The sequence below is a fragment of the Eptatretus burgeri genome, chromosome 4 (genome assembly GCF_056783735.1).
Source record: "Eptatretus burgeri isolate ZD-2024b chromosome 4, Ebu_testis_v1, whole genome shotgun sequence".
NCBI classification, from domain to species: Eukaryota; Metazoa; Chordata; class Myxini; order Myxiniformes; family Myxinidae; genus Eptatretus; species Eptatretus burgeri.
Window position 1 is genome coordinate 4,225,630 of NC_140964.1, and position 25,514 is coordinate 4,251,143.

The following is a 25,514-nucleotide window of genomic DNA, read 5'->3' on the forward strand; positions in this document are numbered from 1 at the left end:
TGCTGACGTCACTAAGCACGCTCCACACAAACCTCGGACACACTTCTGTTTTGCATTTAAAACGCACACACGGATATAAATATATATATATATATATAAGATATTTATATACACCTATCTACGTGCGTTTGCTTTCTCTCCTCAAGAACCTCAAAATGTCGACTCGACGAATTACAATTACAAGTGACGTCACTCTCCTGCGCCTCCGAGGGCGCGCGCTGATGACGTCTTATCTCACATGATCGGCCAGTCGAGCGGAGCGTCGGGCCGTGTGCTGGACTGTTCGCACAGATCGGGCCGTGTGAGGTCGCGTCGTCGGTGTTACGAGTCCGGTTGTTAGTTTGAGTTTGTGGATATACATAATCTGAAGACGTTTATTTAATCCACTCTGTGGTGAGAGGAATATCGTGCGAGCTTGGGAGACGCTGATGATGAGCCGGTGTTGGCGCCTGGCGGGTGGGCTCACGGACTTACACGGAGCGTTGCTGTCGAGATCCACACGGCGACACACGGCCGCACTGAGGTACGTCACGTGACGGTCTCCCCCCCCCCCACTCCGACACCATTGTTGGTCACTGTTGTCGCGGCGATGCTGCGGTTCCGGTCTTGACAGCGCCACCAGCTTTACCTGGCATCGTGCCACGTCTTCACCGGCTCGTCTTACCAACCGGAACGGAGGAGATCTCACGAGGTTCGGGCTTTCTCCATGGAGCGTCTGATAAAATTCCGGGAATGTGATATTACTCTTCCTCTTCCTCTTCGTGGTTCGACAAGATCCATCCCCTCCTCCTCCCTCCCAAGTCTTTGTAGTTTGGTGCGTCCCCTCCGCTTCCTTCGTCATATTTCGGAGATCATTCTTCTCCCGTCTCTTCTCATAGTTCTGGGATTGTCCCCTCTGCTGATGGTCGGGGTACTCCCCCAACCCGAACCCTGCACGAATGTTTGTTTAGGGATTCCCTCAACCGAAGACATTGCAGGGTGATTAATGTTGAACCCCCCCCTCCACCCGTTCTGTCAGTGGTGGTTTCCCCCCCTCACCCGTTCTGTCAGTGGTGGTTTCCCCCCCTCCACCCGTTCTGTCAGTGGTGGTTTCCCCCCCTCACCCGTTCTGTCAGTGGTGGTTGCCCCCCTCCACCCGTTCTGTCAGTGGTGGTTTCCCCTCCACCCGTTCTGTCAGTGGTGGTTTCCCCCCTCCACCCGTTCTGTCAGTGGTGGTTCCCCCCTCCACCCGTTCTGTCAGTGGTGGTTCCCCCCTCCACCCGTTCTGTCAGTGGTGGTTCCCCCCCTCCACCCGTTCTGTCAGTGGTGGTTCCCCCCTCCACCCGTTCTGTCAGTGGTGGTTCCCCCCTCCACCCGTTCTGTCAGTGGTGGTTCCCCTCCTCCACCCGTTCTGTCAGTGGTGGTTCCCCCCCTCCACCCGTTCTGTCAGTGGTGGTTTCCCCCCTCCACCCGTTCTGTCAGTGGTGGTTTCCCCCCTCCACCCGTTCTGTCAGTGGTGGTTTCCCCCTCCACCCGTTCTGTCAGTGGTGGTTCCCCCCCTCCACCCGTTCTGTCAGTGGTGGTTCCCCCCTCCACCCGTTCTGTCAGTGGTGGTTCCCCTCCTCCACCCGTTCTGTCAGTGGTGGTCCCCCCTCCACCCGTTCTGTCAGTGGTGGTTCCCCCCCCTCCACCCGTTCTGTCAGTGGTGGTTCCCCCCCCTCCACCCGTTCTGTCAGTGGTGGTTCTCACCACCCCCTCCACCTGTTCTGTCAGTGGTGGTTTGCCCACACCTCTACCTCTTGTTCTGCTGATGATGGTCTTTCATCTCACCCGTCCTGGCAGTGCCAATACTGGTCTCGCTACCCACCCCCCTCAGATTGGTGATCAACATACACTTATGCTAGTTTGTTATTGGTTAACCAATGAATAGCAACCACTAGTTGGGTTTCCATGTGAAATGCACACGCACACCCACGCCCACAGGTATACACCTGCACACCTACGCCCACAGGTATACACCTGCACACCTACGCCCACAGGTATACACCTGCACACCTACGCCCACAGGTATACACCTGCACACCTACGCCCACAGGTATACACCTGCACACCTACGCCCACAGGTATACACCTGCACACGTACACCTACACCCACAGGTATACACCTGCACACATACACCTACACCCACAGGTATACACCTGCACACGTACACCCACGCCAACAGGTATACACCTGCACACGTACACCCACGCCCACAGGTATACACCTACACCCACAGGTATGCACCAGCACACCCACAGGTATGCACCAGCACACGTACACCCACAGGTATGCACCAGCACACGTACACCCACAGGTATACACCTGCACACGTACACCCACAAGTATACACCTGCACACCTACACCCACAGGTATACACCTGCACACGTACACCCACACCCAAAGGTATACACCTGCACACGTACACCCAAGCCTGCTTGTACTTGGGGTCAATATGAACGCTGCACAGTGTAAAGTGAAGTGACCTGCCCGCTTTGGTCAGGGCTGTGTTCTGCTCTCTCTTTCTCTCTCTCTCTGTGTGTCTGTGTGTCTGTGTGTCTGTGTGTCTGTGACCTGTGAAGGAACTTCCCTCTTCCCGACAGGCTTCCTGTCATTGGACCGTTTGATTTTTTTTTTTTTGAACAAACGTGTTTTAAACTGCATTTTGAGAGGGAGACAAGCTCTGCACTCACGGGGTGAACTCGTTCAAACGTCGAATTTGAGCGTTTCCTTTCAAAGTTCCATTCAGGTTACAAAGTACATGATCCTTTGTTGGAATTTCGTGACTCAGCCGTGCAAGCATTCATGAACGATGCAAACCATTCAAGATCGAGTTGCTCCACGCACGACGGTTGTATGGGAGGGAACGATGCGCTCTCGGTATGAGGATGGGCTTGAGTGACGGTTTTTTTTTTTTTTCCCACTGAAACTATGTACCAAGGGGTGTGGGTTCTGACGTCACAATGTAAAGTTTCCACCCATTTGCATGCCACGGAGACTCGGTGTCTTGCCAAGTCGTTCGATGGACCCAATAAACCGTCGGTTGTGGTTGCTTCATTTTTGATTGACAATTCCTTCCTTCCGCACCACACTGACCCCGTAGATAAGGTAAATTCAGCAAATCGCCACAGACGACTCGTTTGAGCATCGAGCTTTCGGCGAAAGAACGCTCAACATCAGGAACCGGGTCTTGTATTCTGACTTAAAAAAAAATTGAAAGCAGAGAGACACCACATTGGGGTTTATCGACCCTGCGGGGACCCTTTTCAGTGTTAAAAAGTCAACAGTGGGATTTGTTGCCGCGATTACTCATTGTGCAGCTTTATGCCGTCATTGTGAAGCACAAAGGCGTGTAACCATAACAACCCGGGTTATGGATGGTATTTATTTATTTTATTCCGAACCTGACGGTGCGGGTGTTTCAAAGCAAAGCAAGCATCACGTTGGTGCTGAACTCTACTTTTATTTATTATTGATTGATTGATTTTATTTTTTCCTCGGTGCCACCGTATGTTTTTTACTTCCTGTTGTTCTTGCATTGTGTGGTTTATCGCTTCACCTCGCCATCCCCGACTGCTGTTCTTCCTGGGAGCTGTTATTTATTTATCTTATTCCTCTCTCTCTGTGGTCCTTGAACCGAGCAAATGTTTGAAATTCCAAAAAGAATGCCGCTCTTCAAGAAGACCGTTGGTAGGTCACGCGGGCCCGAAAGCCTTGACACACTGACCTAGTTGTGTTGGTGATGCCGTCGGGGAAATTTTTCAGGAGAGGTGGACATGATTTCTGATGGCTCACGTACTTTCAGTCTCGAATTTCTCAGAAAAACACGAGAAAGGAAATTACCAATGTTATAAAGGCCGTGCTGTGGATTTTATCCATCTCCGTGTGCACGATGTGCTTTGTGTATTCAAGTGAGGTCCCCCCCCCTCCTATTTTTCAAGCAGCTGCATTGCTTCCTCTGATGGCCTCTTCCTTAATTTGATGATTGCCCTTTAATCCTGAGCATCTAACCATGCAGCAAACAATTTTGGTATTTCTGGCTTTCTCTGCAGACACCTTCCATCTTGCGGGATCCTCATGACGAAAGAGCCTACCCGCCTTGTGCCGCCGACTTCCTGCTCCCCCTGCCTCCCCCTGACTCGCACCTTCCTCAATGTGACGCTGCCATTCGGTGACAAGCGTAAGGACTACGCGGAGCGTCGCCTCATCGGGTACAAAGCTCAGCGTTGAAAGCGCTCACATATATTTGGTCGAGGCAGCATTGTTAGCAGTCATATGCGAGTCTCTGCTAGATTAGATTGAAGGTGGTGCTTTCTGTCCAGGTGTCACTCCTAGAAACTTTCTTGTGCAGGTTTTGAAAAGCTGCCTCTTCAGCCGGCAGCCAGAATGATGATCTCGTATCCGGGATCTTCCTCCTCTCCCCCTCCCTCCCCCCTCCCAATTTACCACATCTCCAGAGCCTCTGTGCTGCTGGCCCCAAGATAATGCTTGGTTCCTGAACTGCCTGCAGGTCAATAGGTGAGGGGACTAAGCTGCAGATCTTACACAGAATGAAAGAGTTCCCTCGAATGATGCGACGGCAGACACGTCACTGCCTTTTTAAAATGAATAAAGAAATGAAACTTCCAACCTTGGAATGACGAGTGAGGAAGAGTACATTTGGTTGTGTGGGCCTTTTATATAGTTTAAAAGAATGAGGTGCATGGGTTGAGGACTGTTTTGAATGGTGGACCCGAGTCGGACTTGAGTGATTCGGAACTTCGACACTTTTGCCATGTTGTTTATGTTTCAGAACTTTGTCAGTCATTGCATAGTTTGAGGCTTATTGACATAAATGCAAAAGATTGGGTTGAGTTTTCAACCTTGTGATGAGTAGTTTGGTTGGCTACTTATTTATTTATTTATTTATTCATTCATATGCAGCCTGTGGCTGCTTGGCTGCATAATTGTCTGGGGGCACGGTTGTGCCACTGATGCAATGCCCCGTTACCAGCACACTGGTGCTCATTTCGCCGACCTTGGAAGGATGACAGGCCGAGTCAACCCCACCTGGTGTTAAATAAACGGTTGAATGGAGGCTGTTTGGTTGGTAGCCGAATCATTCCTGGATGGAATTCTCACATCGACACTAATGATTCCCAAAATGATAAATGGTTGTTGTGGGTGCTCATCAACCATTCGGCATTTGTTTTGTGTCCCATGTAGGTTCTGCAGAAACGTCTTCCTTGTCCCAATTGATATGTTCAATATGATGATGGGTGGAGACAGAATAAGTGCAGAGGTTTTCCAGCAAAGTGGACAGTTACAGGACCAGGGGCTACAGTTTCAGAGAAACGAGAGTGAATACGGGGGTAAAGACGAATAAGTGTAAGGAACAAGAGGGTAAGAGTTGTAAATGCATGGAATAGTTTACCTGGAAAGGTAGTGGCAGCAGAAACGGGACATAGGTTAAAATGCAACGAAGATGGGTACCTGTAAGCATTGGGAGTGAGAGGAGTGCCTGGGCATTGGGAGCAATGGTAGTTGTAAGCTTCGCCCCACTGTTCTCCTCTACACTCTTCTTCCCTGCATTGAAATTGAGTTAAACCGATCGATTGAACCAATGTGTTAATCGAGTGCGGGTGTGGTGGCCTCTGGCCTCCTCCTCAATCACAGTTCCTTGCATAAAACTACTTCCTGGTGTTGTACAATATGCGCCATGACATTCCGTTTCCATTTGTCACTCCCATGCATTAGTAGTTTCCTCTCACGTTCGAGAGAAGGTGAGAGGACGCCGCTTGTTTGTTTCCATGACTTTTGGGATGCTTCATCCCAATGGAGATTATTTGCGACCGCTCGTCGCCCTGACCTTGTGCTGCGTCCGGGCGTAGCTCGTGCATGCCTCGCGGCTCGGCGTCACAAGGGCCTCCGTCATGCGAGCCGACGCCGCTGAGCCGAGTCGAGGTGCATGCGGAATGCTCCCGTTGACGTCAATAGCGTCGGCATTCACACACAGTGCGGCTCGGGTCGAACCCTTCTGCGGCGCCCACGGCTGTTTCAGTTTTATACTTTCCACTTGCAGACTTTGCATTTTTGCTTGTCCTCATGGAAGCTGGATTCTCTCCATTTTTGCATGTCTGCTGAGAAATTTTGTGTTCTGCTTTGGGCCGTGTCCAAGTTTATAACTGTGGTAATCCTATAATCCGAATTGTTTCTTTACTTATTCTCCCAGTCATCGCATTCCTCATCCCGTCTCTATTAGCTTCTCTCAATCAGAGCAAACTATTTAGATTTAATCACAAGCCGTGATATTTTGGTTGTTGGCATCAAAGCTGCTCGGTTGTCCGTGAGAAGGTTAGTCGTTTTAAAAATAGATTGTCCAGGCCCATGAATGTACGACGTCCCTGCCCCTTTGTCATGTGAAACCGAGTCTCCAGCCGTTGCTATTCCACGGCCACGAGTGGCCACCTCAAGGTTGTAGAGATTGGGTGTGTAAGAAAGGAGTTTGTGTGCACCTTCATACGTTGGGTCACCCGAGTGGCACTTGGTCAACTGTAGTAACCAGTTTGACATTAATAGTGGAAGTGTAGCTTGCACTCGGCAACTTCTCAAACTCCAGTGACCGCGTCGGAGGATTGTTGCACGAATGCACGAAATGGATCGATCCGACGCCATACTTTGCTTTGGTGTTATTCACCTGTCCAAGTGCTGTGCGATGTTTCATGGAGGAAATGCCAATTGTAATGTCCCTTGCTTGAGAGTGCGACCCCAAAGCAACATTTGACAAATTGTACATTTTGTGCTGCATGGTGATGGTGTTTGACAGATCATTTGTCTTGCTTGCTTATTCAATTCCCCTTTTTTGCATCTTCACCTGCTCCAACAAAGGTGGATGGAGGTTGTTTTCAACCTTGTCCGTTGGTCTGTCTGTTTGTTTGTGAGCAGGATATGTAAAAATAAATTATGCGTGTATTCAGACAAAATTTGGTGGACAGTTTTGGTGTGTGACAATGACAAATTTATTCGATTTTTGGTGAATATCGAGATCCGGATATCATAATTTTTGAAATGATTCTTTACTATTGAGAGATGGGACCAAAAATTATATAATAGTGTCTTCAGAAAGTATTCACACCCTTCGACTTTTGTCACATTTTGTTGTTACAGCCTGAATTTAAAATGGATTAAATTTAATTTTGTTGTCGCCGATCTTCACAAAATACCCCATAATGACAAAGTGAAAGCATGTTTTGGAATTTTTTTTACAAATTAATTTAAAATGAAAAGCTGGAATGTTTTGCATCAATAAGTATTCAACCTCCCGAGTCAATACTTTGTAGAAGCGCCTTTGGCAGTGATTACAGCTTCGAGTCTTCTTGGGTATGTCTGTATCAGCTTTGTACATCTGGATTGGGGGATTTTCTCCCATTCTTCCTTGCAGATTTGCTCAAGCTCTGTCAGGTTGGATGGGGAGCATCACTGAACAGCAACCTTCAAGTCTTTTCACAGATTCTCAATGGGATTCAGGTCTGCGCTTTGGCTGGGCCTCTCAAGGACTTTCACCTTCTTGTTCTGAAGCCATTCCAGTGTTGCTTTGGCTGGATTGTTGGGGTTATTGTCCTGTTGGAACGTAAATCTTTGTGACAGTCTCACGTCTTTTGCACTCTGAAGCAGGTTCTCCTCAAGGATTTGCCTGTATTTCATTGTTCCTGATTTGCCTGTATTTGCTCCATTCATTGTTCCCTCAATCCTTACAAGTCTCCCAGTCCCTGACACTGAAAAGCATCCCCAGAGCATGATGCTGCCACAACCATGATTCACAGGAGGGATGGTATGAGATGCGTGATGAGCTGTGCTCGGTTTCCAGCAGACGTTGCGCTTTGCATTCAGGCCAAAGAGTTCAATTTTAATCTCATCAAATCACAGAATCTTTTGCCTTGTGCTCTCAGTCTTTCCCCTGCCTTTTTGTAAGCTTCAGGTGTGCTGTCATGTTCCTTTTTTATCAGGAGTCGCTTCCTTCTGGCCACTCTTCCATAAAGCCCAGATTTGTGAAGTGCTACAGAGATTGTTGTCCTTCTGGCAAGTTCTCCCATCTCAACGAAGGAACTCTGTTGTTCTGTCAGAGTGGTCATTGGGGTCTTGGTCACCTCCCAGACCAAGGTCCTTGTTGCCCAGTTTGGTCGAACGGCCATCTCGAGGAAAAGTCTGGCTCATTCGATATTCCTTCCATTTCTTCATGATGGAGCTCACTTGTGTTCTTGGGAACTTTCAACACTCCAGATAGTTTTATACCCTTCCCCAGATCCATGCCTCCTCACAATTCTATGTCAGAGTTCTACAAACAGTTCCTTGGACTTCATGGTGGAGTTTCTGCTCTGACGTGCACTGTCAACTGTGGGACCTTGTATAGAAAGGCGTGTTTCTTTGTAATAGGGTCCGGTGATGTATCGTTTTACCGGTATAATTTTTCATGTCACTGGTGTTGATTTTTTTCATTATACCGGTATAATTTCAACCGGTGTTGGAATTCTGAATATGCTGGTACAGTATACTGAAAAAAAATCGGTATAGTAAAAAAAAAAAATCAACGAAAGGTGGTTACAATCCATGCATACTGTGCGCGATTTAAATAGCTTTGACACACTCGGCATCTCGGCTGACCCTAGAACAGTGAAACATATGACGTCAAGACGTACCAGGAAGTGAGTACAGTACTCAATAGGCTTTCACTTTTAACTCTCAACATCTGAAATCTGTTCAAGCAATCGTGTTTTTCTTTGCCCTCCTGGCTGTTTTTAAAGGAATTGCCAATTAATTACCCCCTCCACCAAAGGTGAAGGAGGTTATGTTTTCACCCCTGTCTGTCTGTCTGCAGGATGTATCAAAAAGTGGACGGATCCGGATGAAATTTTGGACATGTTGGGTGTGTGGCAAGGCCAAACTGATTTGATATTGGTGAAGATCTGAATCTGGAGTTGATTTTTTTTAATTTTTAAAGTGATTCTTTACCATTTAGAGATGGTGTCAAAAACAATATATGGCATGATATTTCAAAAATGTATTGGGCCCATGGAGGTATACGCTCCACCGAGTGCCCTTCTAGTTTTATATGTATCGGGTATGCTTTAGAAAGTGTGTGCCGATTACCGGTACGGCGATCTGCGATACTTTCAACCATTCTTAAACTCTAGCTACCCATCCATTGCTGGTCACTCGCCATCGATCTTCCAAACAGTAACTCCTCAGTCCTCATGATCCTGAATTTTTTGCTTTTCAAACCCTGAAATTCCCATGGGAAACTTCCCTCACCTGAATCCACCCATTCGTTCCTCCACCTCAAACCCCTCTCACCATCCCTTAGCCTCCCACCTCCCAACCCCCACTTCACACCAACCCCTTCCAACCCCCACACCTTCCTCACCCCTGTTCATTCCACATCTGAAAACATCCCCCCACCAACACCACCATGACGTCACTACTTGCCCTATTTACTCAATTTCCTCAGTACAATGACCCAAGTTACCCCATTAACTCATTACCTATAGGCTACAATATATAAATGATCCCTCAGTGTTTGCAAATCACTGTGGAATTAAATTGATTTCCTTCATTTCTTAAATTCCCTGCAAAACTGCCCTGCTCACCTTCACTCTTTCGTTCCTCTTTTTCTCCACCTCTGCAAGAAACTTCCACACTCACTTCAGTCCCACTCCTCCCTCCAGGTCTTCAAAACAGCTGTTCGCCACCATCTCTGATCTTCCCCCATCCACAATCTTGATCTTTACAACCCCCGTTAATCCTCTCCAAACCCACCTACTTCAAATTCCCTGTTTTCCTTCTTGAAAGTCCCTGTAGTACCATCTTCTTCACCCCATGTACCTTGCCCAATCCCTCTCCCTTCCACAGATACCTGATTGTCTTTGTTCCCCAGTATTTTGTGCTTCCCTCTCCTGCCCTTCTTGTCTCCGGCGTTGTATGTTTGTGTATTAGCTCTTCACACGAGCCTTGACTTGGTGTAGAAAAAGAGTGTGTGTGTGTCAGTATGTGACCTCCATAACTCCAAAATCATAAAACCAAGCAGCCTGAAACTTTGCATGCATACTAAGAAAACTCCAAGGAAGTGCAAGAGTGAGAATTGTATGTTTGGGTTAATTAAAACACTCCTATTGAAGATAATTAACGGCCTTATTTAATTATATCCTTCATCAGGCGCCATCCTCGGTCACCGGTCTCTGGGTCTTCAGGCGTTTCCTGGGTAACCTCACTAGGGTCCGAATCCGTCATGTTTTTTTTTGGCCTGCTCAGCCATGCACTGACTTGGAACAGGCCGCAACGATTTCTTAATGATAGTTTCTTCTTTTTTTTCCACTTTCCTCACTCGTATTATTAAACGCATGTTCATCGTCGCTCCGAATCGCTGGGTACACTGCAATGCTTATACACATCCGGAGATATCAGAGTTTGTGGCTTGACATTTTGGGGTCTCCGGGAGGTGTATGTTTCATGTGTCGCTAATTGCGTGCCAAACGAGCCGTTTATTATCAACTGTTTCGTTGGAGACCTTGATTGAGTGCTTAAGCCACTTGGCGAGCGCTCTCCAAGCTGCTTGGTTGTTTGTTTTGGTAAAAGTATCCATGCTGTCAATGGAACATCGATTAGACAGACGTACGTTTCCGCCTGTGTTGGGCCATGCGGTGCCGTGTGGTTGGTGCCTCGGAAGGTGTCTCATCCGCTGAAAATGTGTAATTTTATTTTTACAAGATATCACTTTGTTTCACCTTTTTGTGCGATCTCCTTTGAATATAATCCACTCCTCACTTGGACATCGATACATGTATAAAAACAATAAGGTCCATCCGACCAGGTGTTTGCCGTGATCTAGCTGTGAAGGCAGAGAGCAGAGATCGACATTTTGTATTCTGTGCCTTGATATATATTTTTTTAAATTGAATTTTGCTAATTTCACACTTGAATTCCTCTTTCAAAGAACTCTGTTTTACAGTAAATCTTTATGGTTGTCGTTTATACGTATTTTTTGCGTGTGTACGTATATAAACTGTATTGCCATAACAGAACTTGTGGGAATATTTTTTTTTAATTACTGTGTCAATGATGTGCATGTCATACATGAATATGTATTGGACCATTACGTATTTTTGAAACCTCGGTTGAAGAAGAAAAAGAATATATACACACATATTGCTTATAATTGTTTTTTCTTTTTAATACTGGAATGAGTCAGAAAAAAATCGATACTGACGGAGCCTACTTTCTAAATCATGTCCAATCAATTGAATTGGCCACAGGTGGACTCCAATCAAGTTGTGGAGACATCTGAAGGATGATCAAAGGAAATTGGATGCACCTGAGCTCAAATTGGAGTGTCATACAAAGGGATTGAATACTTCTTGACGCAAGAGAGTTCAGCTTTTCATTTTTCATTAATTAAAAAAAAAATTCTAAAAACACTTTTACTTTCTCATTGTGGGGTATTTTGTGTCGATCGGTGACAATTTTTTCTTTATTTTATTTTATCCATTTTAAAATCAGGCTGTAACAACAAAATGTGTCAAATCGAGGGGTGTAAGTACTTTCTGAAGGCACTATAGCATGATGTCTCAATGTTGTGGATGAGTTGGGTAGGTGACGTGAAGAAGCTGATTAGATTTTGGTAGAAGTCTGCAGGCAGATCCAGCCTCTCCTTGGGAGATAAAATATAAACTGTTCAGCCTGGCGGAGGTACATGCTCTTCAGGGTGCTGTTCCCGTTTATTTAGTGCATTGGCAAATGAAAAGTACTTCTCCAGAAGAAACGATGCCAACGTTTTCCTCTTTTTCCACTACCCTTGCATAAATGTAGGCACTCCAAGGAACAGATGTACGCGGTGGTAGCCTCGGTGCAGGATTACAAGGACTTCGTGCCATGGTGCAAACGTTCGGCGGTCGTGAGCCGCAGGCCGGGCCGGCTGAAAGCCGAACTTGAAGTTGGATTTGCACCGGTGATAGAACGCTACACGTCTCTTGTCACGTTGGTGGAGCCCCACTTGGTGAAGGTACGTCAGAAGAGTGCCCCCACCTCGACTGTTGTGGATCCACTCGACACTCTTGGCCGTGTGACTCTCAATTACCCAGTATCATATTCTCATGGCTGTCGAAGAGATGAAATGCTTTGCAAGAGGTGGTGTCTGATGAGAAATGTGTGGAATGGTTTTGTGTGTTTGCTATTTGTGAATCGATTTAAGTCTGACGTCATGCAAACACGTCATCAGAACTTACTGTGCTTCGTACGGTGGTTTACCAAAAAAACAACTCGTTTCCGATAGCTGAGCAAACAAAGATTTTCATGTGACTCGGGCACGCCACCAATGTGGATCAGTCACGGTGCTGTTTGATTGATCGATTTATTTTATATTTTGCTAATCGTATTCATTTGAAGGTGTCCATCCTGGTGGAATGAATAAACAAGCTAAAGTCTGTCCTCCTCTCCTCCTCATTCTCCACAATTTTGAAAATGTTAACGAAGCATGTTTACCACGTAGGGGAAGAGAGGACAAGCATTCCCAATGTGCTCTTTTTATAAATGCACGTTGTTTATATGGGAACTTGAAATCTATAAAAGCACAAGGGATGGTAACAGGCCCCAAAGGAAAGTCGAAGGGGGTCTGAAGGTCAATTGAGGATGATGTGGAGGTGAAGTTTTAAAATGAGGGGTCGGAGACTGGGAGTTAGTTTATTATTCCCGCGCTTTCGAAGAAAAGCGGGAATATTGTGATTGTCTCCGCTGTACGTCCGTCCGTACGTCCGTCTGTATTACCCTGTAACTCCTACACCGTTTGAAATAGGAACTTGAAACTTTGGGACATAGTAGATATATGTATGGGGAAGTGCACAACACTTTCGGATTTTTGATATGACCCCTAGGGGCCGGGCCAGGGGGTTGGGGTCATGGGGGTCCATTAAAAAAAATTGTCATAGCTTTTTAAATCAAACATATTCATGAGTTATACATTTAACAACATATTTTTTTAAACACATGATGATCAGAGGGTGCTTGGGGGTAGGGGGTGCTAAGCGGATAGGGGGGTCAAAATAACTCCTCCTACACCGTTTGAGATAGGAACTTGAAACTTTGGGACAGAGTAGATATATGTACGGGGAAGTGCACAACACTGTCGGATTTTTGATATGACCCCTAGGGGCCGGGCCAGAGGGGGTGGGGTCATGGGGGCTGATTTTTTTTTAAGTGTATTTGCCATTGTACATGGTAAATTCTTTTATAAATAACTTACTTATGTGGCCCCCCATGAGTGACAAACAGTCACAGGTTTTACTGTATTTATCCAATCGATTATGTATAATTAATATTATACACAGTTCATTCCTATGATTGAATTGATGCACAGTTCTATATTGCTGGACAGTGTTAAATTAATGTTTCATGAAATGTTGACATGCTTGCAATGACTTTTGATTTCGTAAACATAGTAAGTCTTTGGTCATAAAGCACATCAAATAGAAAAGAATAGTCAATCCATTTTGCAAGATAAAATTTCACCTTGCGTTAATGGGACAAAGCAGTGCACGTGGGAATATGCGATGGTGTTGGACATCGACAACGGCGTTCTAGTTTAAGATGAATTTTCTTCATTGCGTCTACTTTTTATCGAATATGATTAAGATTTATATCTGTGGTAGTTGACCAATTGCAAATGTTGGAACAAAGTTTTTCACATTGAAAACTTACTTTGTGGTGTTGTTCATTGTTGCTTTGGAGTTTATGCTGTGGTCGAGGAAAGGGGAGCGGTGGGGATTGAAGGTACCCATTTGATGTAACTGATCGAAGATGGTCGAACATGACTGTTCTCTAAAAGTTCTCTCAAAACGTTCTCCTAAAGTCCGAGTTGCTTTGTCGTTAAGAATTGTCATCTTCAGAATGGTGACGCTTTCCGATACCTTGCAGGCGGTGTGCACTGATGGAAGATTATTTAACCACTTGGTCACGGAGTGGAGATTTGGTCCAGGTGTAGCAACTCACCCCAACACCTGCACTGTGGACTTTTCGGTGAGGCTTTATTCTTGTTGCCTGGTCTGTATTCTGTGACGTTTCTTGTTACCTTCGCATTCTGCGAAAGGTTATGTTTTGGTCGGCGTGTATTTATTTATTTATTTGTAATCTTGTGATTCGTATAACTCAAAAAGTATTAAACCGAATTGCATGAAATTTGGTGGGATGATTGGTTATTAGCCAGGAAGCATTCGATTAGATTTTGGGATCGTTCGGGTCAAAGGTCAAGGTCACGAAAAGGTCAAACTCGTCTTTTTACGATAACACGGTCAATTTTTATTCAATTTGCATGCAACTAACACCAAAATGTTCAGAATTCAACGCCTCATCTTGTGATATGCAATATGACACAATGACGCCCATACTCTTGTTACCGGTTAGGGGTCAAAGGTCAGGGGGGTCACGACCTTAAAATATGCGGTTTTTGTCATAACGCAGTCAATTCTTGTCCGCTTTACATGAACCCAGCACCAAAATGTTCAGAATTTAATGCCCAATCTTGTGACACAATGACGTCATAACACATGTCACCGGTTGGGGTAAAATGTCGGGGGGGGGGGGTCACGCCCTTGAAAAATATGCGGTTTTCGGCATAACTTAGTCAATTCTTATTCGATTTGCATGAAACCAGCATCAAACGAGATTACCTTCTCTTGTTGAAACGTTGTATTCACCGAGCTTGCGAGTGAAGACTCGCCAAAACGATGCGAGTTGATTGTTGTTTAGTGCGTAGCCCCCGAAAGTCGGGGGGGGTCATGACATTATGGATATGTGGTTTGTGTCATAAGACCATTCATATGAAACCAGTTCCCCACACTCATACCAAGAACAAAAAAGTAGTGGCGGCGAAGCTATGCGCTCTATGAGTGCCCGTTCTAGTTTGGCTTTTTTGGGGGTTATTTGTACACACAGTCACTGAGAGAAGTATGAGCTATGATTAATCTGAATGATGTTCTATCACATTGTTGGGTTTTCCCCAGCAAAAATGAAATTTAAGGATCTGAACATTGCGAAAGATTGATCACTAAGTAGCCTGTGGGTGTGCACCGCTCATCTGAGATGGGTATGCACTGTTCACTTGAAGCCTGAGAGGGAAGGGTAGGATTGAAAACATTGACGAAGAAGGTTGCACAACTGGGGGAAAAATAAAAACGAAGGAGAAGAGGTGAGCAGTGAGCCTGGATCTTGGGAGTTTCACAAAGAGATGTGCAGTACATGTTTGCTGAGAGGAATGTGCAGAAAGAGGTATTCCAGGGAGTTTAAAGGGTTAATGCACAACATCGGCAATGGAGGGTGGAGCTCTGACATAAACAGCAATCCAACCACTTACCTGGGGTGGAGGTCTGGACTGTCATGATGGAAAAGAGCAAAGCTCGTGAGAAATACAAATGAGTCGAACATCTTGTGAGACCAAGTTGTGCTAAAAAGTCTGGAGGAAGAGTGAGCAGCATCTTGAATTTTTAAAATTTGATTTTGTCCAAGGTTGAGGTTCATGGATGTGGCTCAATAAGCAATGGCCCTTATAGCAAGGTGACAAGAGGGTAAAATGGTAAGAAAACAAACTGAGTGGGGGCAATAGTTGACCACAATAAGCAAGGGAATTAATGAACAGGAAATATTAACCCCAAAGTAAGAGGGCTATGATTATGGGTTGGGATGGGGATGACTTTAGATAGTAGTGCAACATTTGCTTGGAAGAGTGGGATGGAACAGGTTCTGGAAGGCGAGTCCACAAATGGGAGAAAAGGGGAACAAAATTGCTGGTGTGCATCAAGTTTGGATTTTGGGAATTTCATGATGGTGTTACGACTGGAGAAGCTAGGGATGGTCAGAGGGCTGAGAGAGCAGAAGAATTGAAACCGGAGAGACAGTAAAACCGAGAGCAAAGTCCATGGCGAGTCATCGCAAATCCCCATGCTTCCCACCAAAAACAAAGTTGAAAGATGGAAAAAAAAAGCTCCACTAGGAATGACGTAATATCAAATTCTGAGTTAATTTTTTTTCTGTTTTGATGCGTGACGCTAAGTCCCCATCCTCTGGGGCATGAACTGGGGGTCAAATCCAAAAAATCATTACATATGTCTGCATATACAAAGTTTCATTAAAAAAAAATTGTTTTAAAATGTGCCCGGAATTTCATTTTCTGGTATTTAAACCTTTTGACCTCGCCCAAGGGCTCCAAAAATGACACTGCTCTCACACTTTGCCATATGATCACAACAACAAAGTTTAGTGAATTTCTGCGCAAACAGTTAGGAAATGCTGCACTCATGTCGTTGCATGCAGTTTTGTGCTCTGCCTGGAACACAGGCATCATCCCAACTGACTGGAAGAGGGGCCTTGTTGTCCCTGTCTGAAAAGGGAAGGGTGATCGCCAAGACTGCAACAACTCCCGAGGGGTGAAGCTGCTCTCGGTGCCGGGCAAGGTCTTTGCTCGGATAATTCTTGATAGGGTTCGCTACCATCTGCTTGAGCACCACTGCCCAGAGCAAGTCAGGCTTTACACCAAAGAGATCAACGATAGACCGTATCCTTGCTCTTCAGGTCCTCGCTGAACGCAGATGAGATTTTCGGCAGGGGCTGCTTACAGCCTATGTTTATCTCTGTAAAGCGTTTGATTCAGTGAATCGGGATGCCCTCTGGAGGATTCTTGGTCTTCGTGGAGTGCCACCAAAACTGATCGATCTGATGTCTGAACTCTACTCTGGTACTGAGAGTGCTGTGAAGTGTGGTGATACCATCTCTGACTTATTTCCAGTTGTTGCTGGAGTTTGTCAGGAGTGTGTTCTGGCCCCCACACTTTTCAGCACTTGGATGGACTGGATTCTGGGGAGGATGTCGGAGAGATCAAGCTGCGGTGCATCGATTGGGAATGTCAAAATCTCTGACCTTGATTTCGCAGATGATGCAGTCATCTTTGCAGAGACTCTGGAGATTCTTTTTGGGGCTCTCGAGGTGCTGAATGAGGAGTCATCGCCGCTGGGATTCTGGGTTTCCTGGGTCAAAACTAAGATCCAGGCTTTCAATGACATCTTGGATGCTGCTATATTGTCTGTACCTGTTTGTGGTGAGGATGTTGAGGTCACGGAGAGATTCACTTACCTTGGCAGTGATATTCATGTCTCTTGTCGCTGTGAGCTAGAGGTCGGTAGACTTCTGGGTCGGGCCTGACGAGTCATGGATTCACTGGATCATCGGGTGTGGCACTGCTTGCCGGTACCTGTGTGGGAGGAAGAAAGTCCGAGTTTTCAGGTCCTTGGTGCTTCAAGTCTTGCTCTACGGATGTGAGACTTGGACTCTGACCAAGGATCTGAGACGGAGACTTAATCCCTTTGGTACCAGGTCTCTTCGGAGAATCCTTGGCTACCGCTAGTCAGACTTTGTGTCCAACGAGCGGTTGCTGAGAGAGACTCAAATGTGAGTTGTTACCTGAATAGTCCGTGTCAGCGAGCTGCGGCTGTATTGACATGTGGTTTAATTTCCTGACACTGATCTGATCCTGATCACCAGATTCTCTCAGTGAGGGAGCCTCATGAATGGAGGAGGCCAATGGGCCGACCATGTGCCTCGTGGTTGCAGCAGGTTGATCGGCATCTCAAGGAGATGGGGATGGCCAGACGGAGGCCCCTGGAGTACCGGCAGAAAGTGAATGCAGCGACACTCTGCTCCGTTTCCCTCATGCTCCCATACCTGACCTGACCTGACATTTAGAAGGCGATAGCATGATGGATGGTTAGATGGACAGACAGGAGCCCCTGATTAAATGTGTTTTTTTTTTATGCTATTCATATGGTATTCTATTCTATTCAGCTATTTTTCTATTCTATCTATTCATTCAGCTATTCATAGGCTGCCACTCAACGATTTAAATGGCTGCATCTCCACTATTGAAAGTAGACGCTTGCGCTCAACAATTGGATTTTTTTTACACTCAACGACTTTTAAACGGTACCACTAAGCTATTTTCATTGTTTACAATGAACGATTTAAATTGCTGTCACTCGCCTTTGTTTTTTGATGTTGGCGCTCGGAAATTTTAATCGTTTCTATTGAACGTGCTAAATCGCTCAAATCCCACTATTGAAAGTAGACGCTTGCGCTCAACAATTGGATTTTTTTTTTTACACTCAACGACTTTTAAACGGTACCACTCAGCTATTTTCATTGTTTACAATGAACGATTTAAATTGCTGTCACTCGCCTTTGTTTTTTGACGCTGGGGTTTGGAAATTTTAAGCGTTTCTTCTGAACGTGTTAAAACGCTCAAACTCGACTATTTTAAATAGACGCTGCCGATGGACAATTGGAATCATAGCCAAGCTAGACATCGAAGTGTGAACATCCTCGTCATGCCGAAGAAAAGTTTGAAGAATGCTGCAAATAAGTGTCCTGGCCGTGGCCGTGGACGCTGACGCAAGGACGATCCATTATACCGACGTCTTTCAGCCTATGAGTAACTTAAAAGTAACGTCTGTCGATGTGTGGCAACGATCGCGTAACGTGCCAACAACACGTTAATCATAGGTTAGAAATAAGTTTCGGGTACGCTAAACATTACCTCGGCGTGTCTCAACTTATGATTAACTTACAAGTAGCATGTGTTGACATCTGTCAACGATCGCAGATCGTGCATACAACTTGTGGCCAGCGTAGCGGAACGTGTGAGTCATACGCCGGCATACGTCGTGAAATTTCAAGCATGAAAAAATTTGAGGACAACCAAAAAGTACATAACAACGTTTAAAGCCAACGTACAACGACGTATGGCAGTGTTTTTCAGCGTGCTCTCAATGTTATCAAAACTTACCCATAACGTATTCAACGTGTGCCAGCGTTTTAGAAAAAAAAAATTCAAAAATCGGCATACGTTGGCTAAAACGTCAAGGTGTGACCGGGCCTTTAACCACGTTCCGGGCAACGACGGATCGCATATACGACGGATCTGCCAGCTCTGAAATTTTTTTTTTTAAATGTGGCTGAAAAATTCCTATCGCTGAGTGATGTTGCCGACGTCGCGCTGCCAGTCGTATAAAAATAGCACATACAATTATGTACATTGTACAGTACATAATACTTTATAATGATAAACAATGACAGTGTGGCCCTGTTACAATGTGATCGTTGAGGTCCATAAAATATCGCGAAAAAAAGCAGGGTCGTGCTAAATCGGGATTCAAGGAAATCGGCTTTCAAACTGAACCAATGTTTGCACGTTTACCTTCGAGCAAGTAAATTACCTTTGAATTGAATTCCGCGAATAAATCGTTGTTGTTAGTCAAAATTAAAACACATTTATTTTCAGTGAAGCTTTTTATGTTGTTAAAACAATCGCACTGTTCCGAAAATATATATATATATATATATATATATATATATATATATATATATATATATATATATATATATATATATCACAATTGCCAGGTGCTCATTTCTTCATTTGTAAATTATAACATCGATGCAATGATTACGTATTTATAAAATCCAAACGCTATTTATTCACCTTTCTATAATCGATGCGAGAGGAGAGTGTAAGCTGCTGCTAACAACACCGATGGCCATCATGAACTGCACAAAGGTAAAGCTAACGTGTCTTCCGTCTCTCTTGGATGTGTGTTACAATTGCCAACAGTATTCAGTGCAGTAACATGCTGGACAGGTTTGTATCCGATATAGCCATATACACCATATGCTACACCATATAGCCTAGGTGTCTAGGTTTGTGCAAGTACGATGTTCGAAAACGAAAACAAAAAAAAGGTTCGCACAACGACGACGTTGCTTAGCGACGCGTTTCTCAGAACATAACCCCGTCGTTAAGTGGCGCATGACTATGTGTGTGTGTGTATATATATATATATATATATATATATATATATATATATATATATATATATATATATATATACATATATATCTTTAATCGGATTAAAAAAAAAATACAACCACCAGACACCATAACCTGTTGAATGCCATTTATGCATGTGGAGAATGAAATTCTGCCGTGAAACTTCATCTGCCATGGTCACTCTTCTGGATTGAAAGGCCACGTAGGTTGTAAGGTACGAAGGAAGAGGACTCAGAACGGTCTGATGATGCTTTCATTGAGGTTCACAGGGAGTCATGCCGGTTACTGAAAAGAGCATTCTAAATTCACCTTTCCATTTCCCAACTGTACGCGTACTATTGTTCAAGAAAATCGCACAGTACCCCCTCACGATGTAATTTGATATGATCATGTGACCGACCCCTTTATAATGCATCTCATTATGATACATACATAGGGTGGAGAGGGATGAAATTGGAAATTCCATCATTGCAGTTACCATAAAATCATTCCTTTTTCTCCAACAACGTCATCTCAGGTCATCAATTCGGATTTAGATCAGGTCGGCTGAGGCCGACACTTACGAAACCACAATTTTAAGTATTCATGAAGGAACAAGTGACAGCAGTTAGATGAGGCAAATCTGGAATTGTAGTTTTCGCTTTGAAGGTTGCTACGGTGGAGCCGAAACAAACCTGTCTGTGTATCGGGAAAAACCACAACCGGAATCTTGAAAACAAATTGGTCAAAATGGGGGATTTCAAACTGCATCTTAAGGACAAAATGGAATTTGAAAAGGAAACTGTGATTGGTTTTCTTGTTTTGTTCCAGAATAATGTAAATTTGCTTTTGCTCTTCTTTTTCTTTCTCTTTCTTCGAACAGTTTGGCCTAAGGTGATGCCCTAAATGTAATCACTGGCTGCCTGGATTCTTGAATTTTGTCGTGAAAGTTGGGTTGGGAAGGGGAGATTATGTTGCACCACACTCGGTGGTGTAACGGTTAATGTCCACTCTGAGTCTGGGGGGTCAGGGGTTCAAACGCTGGACGAGTCACACCAAAGACTTGTAAAAATGGTACGTGCTGCTTTCTTGCTTGACACTCAGCATTTAAAAGGATAAGGGCAGGGACAATTGCCATAGGTTCACTTATATGGGGAGGAGGGAATTCCTTCTTTGGAAATGCCCCGGTGAGTGCTATGAAAAAGGTGGCACCATTGTTTTGACGTCGCTGGTACCCAGTGCCCCGGGCAGCGGCGGTGCTTCCCCCAAGCTCAGTGGCTGTGTTTTTATCTCGTCTAACAGTCCTGTGTTTTTATCTCGTCTAACAGTCTTGTGTTGTGTCTTTTGTATTCGTCTGTAGGTCCATGTGCGTGTGTGGCAGCTCCACAACGAGTCTTAGATCTTGTTAAAATTTCACAAAAATGGAAGGGAGGGGTATTAGTTTGTCCGTTTTAGTAAAGGTGCAGAGGAGCTGTTGCTCCCACTTAACACAATAGTGGACCCATTGGTGGATCCGTGCGTGATTTTAATTGTTTATCCTGAAGGAATTAATTGGCTACCTGTGTGCATTACTTTTTATGATATACTTTTACTCTACCTTTTGTTTCAATCATAAAAAGAACATTGTTTCCACTTCAGACTCACGTGGACCTAAATTTCAGGTGTACAGGTAAACTGAGATGTATTGTTTTATAACGTTAATCTCCTGTGAGTTTAACTCTTGTGTGCAGTCACTCAGGTGTGGTGGGGTGCTCCGCCACTTATCGAAACCTGTCTTGTTTCATTTATTCATCTGTCTGTGTCTCTGTCTGTCTCTCTCTTTATATCTGTTTCTTGAGTCCCGGCTCCGTTTTTGATTGGCTCATGGTTGACAAAGAACTTATTGTCATCTGCTGCGCCATGATTTTGTAGCCCTGTTCAAAAAGAAAGGCAGTTTCATGAATATTGATGACTCACAATGCTAAACCAAGATGGAATGACCAATCAGCGTGCGGCAAAATGGCTGTCCCCGACGCTAATCCTGTAAATTGTACACAATGCCAAAGACCGATTTAATTGGGAATGAATGAAGTTTAACAACCAATTAGCAAAACACTAAAATGTCCATGAACACGACGTAGTTATTGTACATATCGTTGAGGGTGAGTCCACGTCATGTGACTCTAACAGATGTCACGATACAAATATTTCAAAATGCTATTTGTAAAACTGGATTAGAAAGAAAATACAGTAAGTCCTCACTTTTCGCAAGGGTTGCGTTCCTGGAAAAACCTTATGATAAGCGAAACTGTGTTAAACAAAACATATTTTCCCATAGAAACCAATGTGTTAAAGGGGGGATGTGTTTTTGGCTCGGAATTTTTTGGACATAAACACAAATAAACAAAACACACTCCTCGAGTCGTGGAGACTTACCCCGAGGCTGGAGGAACGGAGTTGATTGCGGTGGACAAGTCACACTTGCGGAGTGGCAGAATCGTCCCCCTCTTCACTTGACACTGTGCTGTCACTTTCTTCACCAGCAGGAACGGTCTCTTGGCAGCTGGTTGAAGGAGCATCCTGGATGGTGGATGGAGTTGGTGCTGCATCTTTTGGCTTGAAAAATGCATGGAGAGTGGGCTGGATGGCTTTCTTTTTCTTTGCTGTATAAAGTCCCTTGTAGCAACAAAGGGCATCATAAACAACACAGCTAAAATCAGTGCTCCTTTCAAGATTTGGATCTTGCTCGAAAACAAATTCTGTGGCACTTTCAAACGAGCTGAGGATTTGGCTGAGGTTTTTCATGGTGAGATGCTCGGATGAAGGTGGCACAGCATCTTCTTTCTCAAGAGCCCACTGCTGTTCCAACTCCATAAGATCTTCATTGCTTAAGGGTTCTGCATGAGACTCCAGTAAGTCATCCACGTTGATGTACAGTCGATGCAGCGATTGCTGCGCGCGGCCGATTTCCGTTGTCCCTTCACCTCGTTCATGTCTTTTAATTATATCCAATTTCACCTTCAATGTGACAGCCTTTCGTTGTCGCTTGAAACGAGGTGTGCTCGGCTAAAGACTTGCGGGTCGCTTGGGATTCATACTGGAAGGTATGCAGGCGAGCGTGAAGAGAATACGTACAGTACAGCATACAGTACATGCGCAGTAAAGTGAAAGTATGTTGATGCGCATCCTGTGTGATTGTTGTTTTTTGCAGGCAGTTTGAAACTTTTTTTTGCGTTTTTCCTTGCAATGACATTACGATAGGCATAAAATGTTTGCGATAATTGAAAAATTGGTCATTAAAACTAAATTACGAAAAATCGAAACTACGATATGCGAACTTCGGGTTCGCGAGGACTTACTGTACTCATTTTTGAAGCATAATGGTATAAAATGATCCCATATGCATGTGTTATGCCATGGTGGTTTAGAGAACCCTGCATTGCTAATTGCTGTGGATTATTTTTGTTTGTTTTGCTGGTTGCAGATAAAAGACCTGACCAAATGTAATGATACTTTGTGGTTAAAGTGTGACATGCCCTCCTCGTTGGCCTTTCTGCAGATCTCCTTCGAGTTCCGCTCTCTACTTCACTCGCAACTTGCCACGATGTTCTTCGACGAGGTTGTTAAACAAATGGTCGCTGCATTTGAGCGGCGAGCCACAAAGCTCTACGGCTCGGCTGATTGTGAAGCGATCGACGTATTACTCAATCAGATGCATGAACGCTGAGTTTCATCACCTCGACTGTCCATTGAATGATTGTCCATGTTGTACTCTTCTATCCTCCCTTAAACCTGCATCTCATCACACTGTCCCTCAACCCCCCCTCTCCCCCACAACTCTTTGCCACACGCTTCCCCCATTAAGTTTGGGGTAGTATATTTGCACAGCTGTCAAGGCACTAAGGGATCCGGAGCTCAGATCGGCAGGTAGAAATGACGACATAGCTCTTTGTCACTCTATCTCTGGCAATGTGTTTGCAGCACTGCAAAGCCGTTTGCCTGCGAGCGAGCACGGTCGGCAACACCCAGAGCAGCTGATCGCAGCACCGGGCTGGATTTCCAAAGGGTCAAACTAACAGTCGGTTCCCCTCTATGCAGTCTGCCTGGCACCCCCTCTCCCCTGTTTGTGTAGTCGCACAAGTGGATCCAGGCGGGTAGGGTGCAACAGTTTGGTGCACTGTAATGTTTTTTGATTTGTAAAGACTATCCAAGGCTAATGATGTGCAGGTTTTGCTGTGACATACATGATTGCTTCTGGCAAATATCTTTGAATGAAAAAGTATTTATTTGGGTTATTGGCAGTCGACCGACTTCCCTTTTCCCACGAGTAAGACGTGAGGAAGTTGGACAGGTGGGTTTCAAGGGTTGCTTCGGTGTTTTTGATATTTTGATGATCAAGTCGTAACATTGTTTGATCATCGAGGTGTCTTCGACACAGGGAGTGGCAACTTATTGGTGAACGCGCGCTCCAGTTATGACAGTGATATAATTGGGGATCTTTATTTAAACCGCCATCTTTTCTCCAACAATGAAACCCTCCATTGGATTCACGAACTCTACGTCCAACGAAAAACTACGCGAGTGCCTCGAAGAGTACGGAACGTCAATCGGTCGAGTCCTCGGACTCTAACATCTCCCACTTGGTGGGAGCATTTGTCAGCAACGATTTCTGAAAATATTTGGGCAGAGTATCAGGCAAAGACACTAATTACTTTAATTGTTTTTCACTTGTACCCCCCCTCCCCCGCCTCCTATGGCTTTGAGGTCGATGCGTCGTGCTCGGGAATTTATGAAAGGAAAGATTGTTAAAACCGGGCTGTTTGACGTGTTTTAACTTGAATTGAACAACCGTTTTGTTTCTTTCCCCAACCCACGACCTCAAATGAAAGTATTTTTATTTACAGGTTGTCTGTGCCTTTTACATTGTGTAATAATGTAGCGTGTGCATATTTAATGAGTTATTTATGTTGCTGTACAATTCGCTACGCTGGTTACTTGCCTTACCAGCTCGCTCATGATGCTGGCATCCAGCGTCCGTTATGTTTTGTGTTTCCACGTCGCCTGTATAGTGACACCGCAGTGCTAATTTTAGGGGTCAATGTAAAATAAACTTTTGTTTTTAAGTCACCTTTTTCCTCCGTGGTTCTTTCTCTGATGTGCCACAACCCAATCGCGCCGACGCTCTCTGCTTGTGGACGTGTTTCTGCCTCTGTTGACTGGGCCGCGGAATCTTCAGCTGTTACGATTCAGGCTGAAGTTTTGTTTGTGTCTGGTCCATGAGATATTAGCTGCCTGGGTTAGAATCCGGTCTGATTTTTAGCAAAGGTTGCGGCCCGGTTCTGCATTCCTTTTGCGTCAGATGTTTTGTCGACTCGCATCACTTTGTGATCACTATCTGTAATTATCATCATTATATTGATATAAATTTCCTGCATTTTTTTAATCTGAATGGAGTGTGGTCAAATTACATCCGGCCTCGACTAGATGTGCTTTTTTACTGCCCTCGAGCACAAGCTACCACCCCCTCTTCCCCCACTCTCACTCATGCCCTCACCCTCCTGAACATCCCCCTTGCCCTCATGAGCATCTCCCTCCTTCAACACCCTTTGATGAAACCATAAAGGCCTTAAGGTCATACTGTTTGC

At 44.9% G+C, this 25,514-nt stretch overlaps 1 protein-coding gene across 1 annotated transcript; it reads left to right on the forward strand.

The window, feature by feature from the left end:
- Positions 1–219: 219 nt before the first annotated feature.
- Positions 220–24,996, forward strand: COQ10B (coenzyme Q10B). Its single transcript, XM_085876716.1, has 5 exons — positions 220–523; positions 4,073–4,231; positions 11,859–12,051; positions 13,959–14,060; positions 23,429–24,996. The coding sequence occupies exons 1-5, from the start codon at positions 429–431 to the stop codon at positions 23,594–23,596; spliced, it is 717 nt and encodes a 238-aa protein (XP_085732842.1). The 5' UTR covers positions 220–428; the 3' UTR covers positions 23,597–24,996.
- The last annotated feature ends 518 nt before the right edge of the window (positions 24,997–25,514 follow it).

Excerpts from the sequence above, each read along its gene's own strand:
- COQ10B (XM_085876716.1), top strand. The coding sequence starts at position 429 with ATGATGAGCCGGTGTTGGCGCCTGGCGGGTGGGCTCACGGACTTACAC. Across the intron at positions 4,232-11,858 it reads GCGGAGCGTCGCCTCATCGG|GCACTCCAAGGAACAGATGT; the intron begins GTACAAAGCTCA and ends GCATAAATGTAG. Across the intron at positions 12,052-13,958 it reads TGGAGCCCCACTTGGTGAAG|GCGGTGTGCACTGATGGAAG; the intron begins GTACGTCAGAAG and ends GATACCTTGCAG.